Genomic DNA, 7,879 nt, shown 5'->3' with positions numbered 1-7,879 from the left:
GATCAGAGGGAAGGCAGCTAGTCATCACCACCTACCGCCAACTCTTGGGCTACTCTTTTACCAAAGAATAGTGGATTGACCGTCGCATTATAACACCCCCATAGCTGAAAGGACGATCATGTATGGTGCGACGGAGATTCGAACCCGTGACCCTCGGATTACGAGTGGAGTGCCTTAACCACCTGGCCATGCCAGGCTATTGTGTTACGAGCCAACTTTGAACACCGCATCTTATGTCTTCTTTCTAGTATTAGTACTAGACAAAAGCGAAATTGTTGTCATAGTTGGACTGTGAAGATATGTGGATGAACGTGATTGACGCCTTTTGGGTAAATTTACCCACAGATCCACCCTGTAAAAATAAAAGTAATAAAATCCTATAAAAATATAATGTCACCATGGGGAGTAAGAGACAACAACAACAACAAAATTTCCCAGTCTTGGTTTTCGATTTGCCATTGTTCAAGGTCATCCAAGATGAGTGAAATTTCCAGAAACGGATCTAACTCAGCGATAAATGATGGACCGAATTATTATAATATATATATATATATACACACTGGGTTTCATATTTCCTTTCAGTATTTTAAGCAGCGGGTCTGGTAAATAATCCAGAATAATACATTATCAGCATTAACACTGCATACTCCTGAAAACTTATGCAAATATATCTTCATTGTAACGAGAAAAAGACAACCAAACATCAACTCTATTTGTCTTTCATTCCTCGAATATTCACACTCCCGTGAGAGTCGGAGTAAAAATCCTCATTTAATTCAAGTAGAAATTACCCCATTTAACAATCTGGTAGTGAATGTGTTACATTTCATTTATACTACCAATATTCCCGCCCCCTTGGGGGTCGTAGTTTTTGTTTGTTTGTTTGGGAATTTCGCACAAAGCTACTCGAGGGCTATCTGTGCTAACCGTCCCTAATTTAGCAGTGTAAGACTAGAGGGAAGGCAGCTAGTCATCACCACCCACCGCCAACTCTTAAGCTACTCTTTTACCAACGAAATAGTGGGATTGACCGTCACATTATACACCCCCACGGCTGGGAGGGGGAGCATGTTACGCGCTTGGCCATGCCAGACCCAGGGGGTCGTAGTAAAATAATCATTTAATTCGAATAGAAATTACTCCATTTAACAATCTGGTAGTGAATGTGTTACATTCCATTTCTACTACTAATGTTCCCGCCCCCTTGGGACTTCACTCCTCATTTAATTCAAATAGAATCTGCTTCATATAAAAGTCTGGGTCTAAACGTGTTGCACTATTCGTATTTGAGGTCCTCCCGCTTCCGTTGGGAATAGAAGTAAAATTCCCAGGTAGTTCAAATATAATTTGTTACAAATTGCAATCAGTTTCTAAAAGCGTTACTCTCGATACAACTTTGAAATAAAATGTACACGTTTGCGTCGGATCACTCAATAATAATGTACGTGCTTATATTTGTACCGGCTACATTATCGAAAAGTTTTTAATAATTGAAACTGCGCATCTTTGTTAATAAGGTACTGGGAGTTAATTAGTTAATATGTCTGTTGTTATATAGAGCGCTTGTATTGTTAAAATCGGCTCGGTCAGTAAAATTGAAGTTTATTGATTTGAAACGGATAAATGAAGCTGTTTAATTTGTATGTCTACCGAAGAAAAGAACAATAAAAATTAAACAGAAAGGAAGAAAAAAATGACTTCGAATAAGTGGGTCTTTTCCTGAAACTTGAGATTCAATTTCACGTATTCGGATAATGTATTACTCAGAGACACCTAAATAGTTTATAGGCTCTACATGCGCATATTTTGTGTCTTTAATTATTTTAATTGTTAAATGAAATTTCCAAACAACAAATATAACCGCCATGTTTTAGTTTTCTGTGAACACTAATGGAGGAACAGGAGTTAATAACATTTGGTTTTCGCTTCAGAAATGTTCTATAATTCTCTCTTCATTAAATGCTTATTTAATCAATAAAAGTAATTGTTCGACCAGGTCTTAAGTTTCTTTTAGAACAAAGTATATAATCGGGTGAACAAACATGGGTGCAAACAGTATGAACAATGATCTTTGAAACTTCATATTTTCGGCTGAAGATCTCACAAAAAATCTTCTTCACATTTCGAGCTACTGGATTCATAATATGATATAGGAAAAGGAATCCTGGTGGATTTCCGATTTCGATCCCCGACCCTCGTCTCCATTCCAATATGCACCCGCACTGTTCCATGTGTTTTTTCTGGAGTCATGAGCTTAGACAATTCCCCATGGGTTTTAAAACACAAATACCGTATCAGATAAATGTAACCTTGTCGGAATGAATCGTGTATCAATGCGTACACTATGCCGCAAATACAGCTGTAAATTTGTGCAAGAGTAAAAAGCTGGTGAATAGTGGTGATAGGCGGCACTGATGTCATAGAATGTAACGTTAGCGAGATAAGAAAAGGGAGCCAAAAGCACAAGAATAAAGTAAAAGCTAGAACGTTGCTGTTTAGCAGGTGGCGCTGTAGTATTTCTTCACGGCTTCCCAGACTGTTTTGTTGCGATAAAGACAGTGTAATATTGCGCTGTTCGTAAACTGCCTTGGCAAATACTACGATCGTTAGAAATACAGGTACAAAAAACACAAAAAGGAAGGTGCTATCTTCAAAGTTCTCCTGACAGAGATTAGGTCCTCTTTGCAAGACAACTAAGGTAGTTACACAAGAGACGGCAGCAACCCATGTTGTCAGTATGAGAAAGAGCAGCAACTGGATTCGAAAGCAGTTGTCGTACAGGTCGTTTTCTTTCCTGGACGTTTGTAGATAGTTTTCCACGGAAATGCACAGATAATTCATCACAGTGACTAGAAAACAAGCAAGTGCTGTGTGCCACTCCCACTCACAGATAAAGACTTCGTCTCGTAGCCCTGCCAATATGGCTACACACATGACAGGGAAAGATAGAGCACTGACAAGCAAATTAGCTAAAGCCTGATTTACTAAAAGAACATTTCCACGTCTGCAGAGAGTTTCCTGGACAATCAAAGAACTGATTTCGAAGATATTAATGGTAGACCCCAAAACAGAAAATACTCCATACAGAATCAATGGTCCCACCTCGTTACTTCTTGAGTTCATATATTCAACACTTGTGGAGTTAAAACTTGAAATATTGCCATTAGAGGGCGGAGTTGCACTTTCGGTGTTGTAACGTGAGCTCTCCATTGAGTGTGATTTACACCTTCAGAGAAAAAGACAAAAAGCGTTAACGTGTTAAATAACTTAAAACCACTTAAAACATGTAAATAATTCAGTCAAGTTACAATCTCCCTCCTTTTCTATCCCTGATAATAGGTGTACACGTCACTCTGATGAAACCTGAATATTACACTTTCTTTGTTAAAATGCAGGGTAAAAGAAAAGGCCTGCACGTGTTATTTACGATATAAACAAGCATGTCTAATCCAATCATTTTGTGAAAAACATTTTGCCCATCCCTTAAACCTTCTATTTATCCTTATTAAATAAATTTATAAATTCTCAAAACCTTCACTGATCATTAAGTTTCAATATCATCCATTAATGCATTATTAAACAAACACTACCACAACTGGCAGTTTTTAAAATCAATATTTAAAAATGCTCATTTTACTTACGTAAAACAATATTAGGAGGTTGAGAGTGAAAGCAGATACAAATATCTAATAAATGCCAACCACACTACATCTGCCTCAGTCAGTACCGATGAGGCCTTTCACTAGGATTCATCAGGATGACGTGAATAAGAAAGACATCCTGTTGGTTTAAAAACTATTTATACTAGCATATCGCTTGACAACAACTGTTATGGTATTAACTGAATTAAGTTGAAGTTTAATATTTTCATCACTTTTATTTATGTCACAACATAAGGTAAGAATTTTTAATATAATGTTATATATTTCTTCTAAATCCTCATATTATTAAGTTATTGAATTACCCTGTTATACAGAAAAACTGGTGATTCCGAAGCTAGTCGTTTTTCACCTAGAGTGAGCCATGCAACTACTGTATGAACAAGAGAAAACCATATTAGTAGTTAATAACTTACAAAAACATACGAATAAAAACAAAGACAATTGTGTAATAATATATATACGTCAGCCACACTACATCTGTCTTATCCAGTGGTCGAGAAACTTTTCTTTCAATATCATGCGGGCTGTGATACAACATACACAGTGTTGGTCGAGGCACTGCTTATAGCATCAATTTTATTTATAACAATTGTTATGTTGTAAACTGGTTGAAGTTAATTTATTTATGTCATTCATAAATCATAATTTAATTTATTCTATTCAAACACTAATTGTTTATTGTTATTTTACTTCAGTTACAACAATTAAGAAGGGCATAACTAGCGGACCAACAAGCTAATCGCTTTGTTCCCGGAACAAGTCAACATTGTGTTCTACATTGTGTTATTTTACTTCAGTTACAATAATTAAGAAGGGCATAACTAGCGGACCAACAAGCTAATCGCTTTGTTCCCGGAACGAGTCAACATTGTGTTCTACATCTATTAGTCATTATTTGCAGTTTTTATATGGAAAACGGAAGATTTAGTTCAATATTTTCTGTGTATTTCATCTTTAAGAATCAACTGACGTAAACATGATTTATATTGTACGTATGTTCCTTTTAACATGTGTTAATAAAACATTACGTAAGTTTAACTAACTTAATATAATACTTCACAACGTTGCTCAACCCCTTTTATTCAGTTTCTCTTTCGATATCTTAACATGTAGATTTATTATCCTTATTTTATTTTCTGTAATCCAGTTTTAACCCGTATTTTTCCATGTCCATCAAGCGTTCTTCAAAGTAAGGATTTGACCTACAGTCTTCCATGACTAGTATGTTATTTTACTGTTTGAACTACCTGGCTATAACACGTTCAACAAAAGTTTACACGTGGAATTTAAGCAAAATATTATTGTAGAAATAGAAAGTGAGTTAGTCAGACCTTGTGAAAACCCAAATAATATAATAATCTTTATATTAAATGTATTTATCAAATAAAAACGCAAAAGCGAGTACAAGAGTTATCAACATTAACACGTGTTGCATGCATTTTCTTCCTATTTCAATTTCTTTGAAAATATGCTCTGAAACTTTTATGATTTCAGAGTTTGTAATGGTTAGATGATACGGAACAACGGGAAAACGTGACATTTTTATCAAGGTATGCAACAGTTTTTTTAAAGGACAGATAGTAACATTTTCTTCTAACATGTACTTACATATGTATATCTACAAACACACATGCAAATATATATATACATTTTTCGAGGCTAGTAACGGTAAGATCAAGGAGGCGCTGCGTAGTCTCTGACGGTTTTTACTTTTGGTTTGCACGTTTTTAGATGTATAATAAACGAAAGTCTTTACATATATTATTACATAATTCCTCAGTTGTTTTCCCATTGTTTTGTTTTATTTTATTTTTAGTTTGTGCAGTAAATAATTTGCTTGGAAATTGTTTAAATAGACGATACAAGAAACCAGCAGCTCTAATAGCTATGAGGCCCTCCAGTGGCACAGCTGCATATCTGGGGACTCACACCGCCATAATTCGGGTTTAGATACCGTAATAGGCAGAGCGCAGACAGCTTATTGTGTAGCTTGGTGCTTAATTCTAAACAACAACAACTATTAGCTATGAGATTCTTCAAAAATCTTGTAACGTATGTAAACGACACTTGATTTGGTTAGCGTGGTGACGTGGCATGTGATGTGCAACAAGTTAAATAGTAGATGACGCGTTGCTTTCAATGACAAATATTCCAACTCTAACAATTCAATTATATAATTGTATGCCTCAGCCGCTTTTTCTAATGCACCCCCGATCTGTTTGTTTCTTTCGGATTTCGGTAAATATCTCTAATGTTTAAAATCATAGGCTAAAGAAAACAGTTCTTAAGATCACCCATTACCAAATATTAAGCTAATCTTTGCCAATATGATCTGTAGACTACGAAATGAGTGCCCTAACCACCTGACTATGTAAGATCTATCGACTGATTGGATGGAAATCTGCATGCAGCATCACGTTACCTCGGCAATGGGATGAAACTTGGAGTATTTCATGGTTTGACAAGCAAGAAGACAGCTGACGTGACTAGATTCTTTACATGTCAGCAAATGTATGTTTTATATTCTTAAAAGTATTTTTTTTTATTTTCTTCCTTTGAGTCCAGATACCTGCAATTTATACATACATAGATTGTAAACGGTCAAGTTCGTGAATATTATATGTCACACGAGCGAGTGAGCTGTTACAACTTTGTGTTACGGGAGATGAGGCTTCTGAACAAACATTTAGTGAAAAATAAACATAAAATGGTTCTGTGCTCACTTTTGATTGCATGAGCAACGTATAAAACCAGTTTTCAAAATAATAAAATAAATTTACTAGGAGCTTTTTCGACTCTGATCTCAGGCCTCAATTTGTAAATGAGCAAGTTGTTTGTTCACCGGCTAAAATATAAACAAATTAGATTAAGCAACATTATCACATACTCTTATGGCATGTTCAAATACACTACACTTAATGAGATATCTTAAAATAATATGTTATTTCACTCGAATTATTAATTTGCTCGTAGTAGAACCGGTTTAGTCCTTCTGACAGCAAAGACAGGTTATAAACAACAAACGGTAATTGAAACCCACTAATACGGTCCTTAAAGTTAGAAAAAAAACACGACCACTAATACGGTCCTTAAAGTTAGAAAAAAAACACGTAAGCAACAATTAGGTTAAAGACACATGTGTCTAATAAATAAAGTTACCTAAATATGGCAAACTTATAACCACAGGATACTTAGACATATATCTAATGTACTACTGTACACTGTAAACATTAAATTGCTGAGTTCACTGTTCAAATATTGAAGAATTGAGAATATTACGATTTCTAATTCTAATAAGAGAAATATTATGTGTGTGTGTGTGTTTTCTTATAGCAAAGCCACATCGACGCAATCTGCTGAGTCCACCGAGGGGAGTCGAACTCCATGATTTTAGCGTAGTAAAATATTATTGTAGTATCAGGTGAAACTGATTGTGTCTGAATACATCCAAAGTAATTATACTACTAAATTAGTGATATTACATAACGATTACATTGATAACAGATAAACTAACTTTCAGATATCTAATGAAACTAAAAAAAATTAATGGTAGAAAGTACTTCAGCTTCAGACCATTAGATAGTCACTGGGGATTTTTTTGGTTTACCCAGATCATCAGATAATCACTGGGGATTTTTTTTCAGTTTACCCAGACCATCAGGTAGTCACTCTGGATTTTTTTTTGTTTTACCCAGATCATCAGATAATCACTGGGGATTTTTTCGGTTTACCCAGGTCATCAGATAGTCACTATGGATTTGTTTCAGTTTACCCAAAACATCATACAGTCACTGGGGAGTTTTTTTTCGGTTTATCCAAAATTCATAAAGAAAGAGTTCCATTAGTACATACTGTTTCTAATATGAAACTTATAACTGGTTTTTAAATGAATAAGTGAAACATTTATCACCAACGAATACACTTTAAAGAAGAGATGTGATTTTTCTCCAGAAATGAAACATTTGAAATTCACTAGTAATTTACACTGTGCTGACTTTGATGTTGAATCATAATTGTATACAAATATTCTGTTGGAAGATAGCATGTAGCTAAGCGTCAGTTTGGTTTACTGTGACGTTTTCAACAACGAGATCATTCCAAAACCTAAGGAATGTTTTAGTTAAGTTATTTCACTTTCTTCTGAATGAAAAGCTTTGTGATCAGATTAATAGTTATTGTATGGACTCGAGACTGGCGGCATATTTCACCAATATATT

The 7,879-nt window shown here is 35.0% G+C and overlaps 1 protein-coding gene across 2 annotated transcripts in view; it reads right to left on the bottom strand.

Moving 5' to 3' along the window:
* Positions 1-1,804: 1,804 nt before the first annotated feature.
* The window catches only part of LOC143234972 (uncharacterized), a 52,340-nt gene continuing 46,265 nt past the window's right edge, over positions 1,805-7,879 (bottom strand). The window contains exons 1-2 of one of the 2 annotated variants that reach the window (XM_076472670.1): positions 3,642-3,755; positions 1,805-3,226 (exon numbers count right to left, since the gene is read on the bottom strand). In XM_076472670.1, the coding sequence (XP_076328785.1) occupies positions 2,101-3,210 (1,110 nt within the window). In that variant the 5' untranslated portion in view covers positions 3,211-3,226; positions 3,642-3,755 and the 3' untranslated portion in view covers positions 1,805-2,100. Of the gene's footprint in view, positions 3,227-3,641; positions 3,756-7,879 lie in introns of those variants that run through there. The other variant, XM_076472669.1, reaches the window with a different exon arrangement.

The sequence above is a fragment of the Tachypleus tridentatus genome, chromosome 12 (genome assembly GCF_004210375.1).
Source record: "Tachypleus tridentatus isolate NWPU-2018 chromosome 12, ASM421037v1, whole genome shotgun sequence".
Classification (NCBI taxonomy): domain Eukaryota; kingdom Metazoa; phylum Arthropoda; class Merostomata; order Xiphosura; family Limulidae; genus Tachypleus; species Tachypleus tridentatus.
This window is presented reverse-complemented; position numbering and strand designations above follow the sequence as displayed.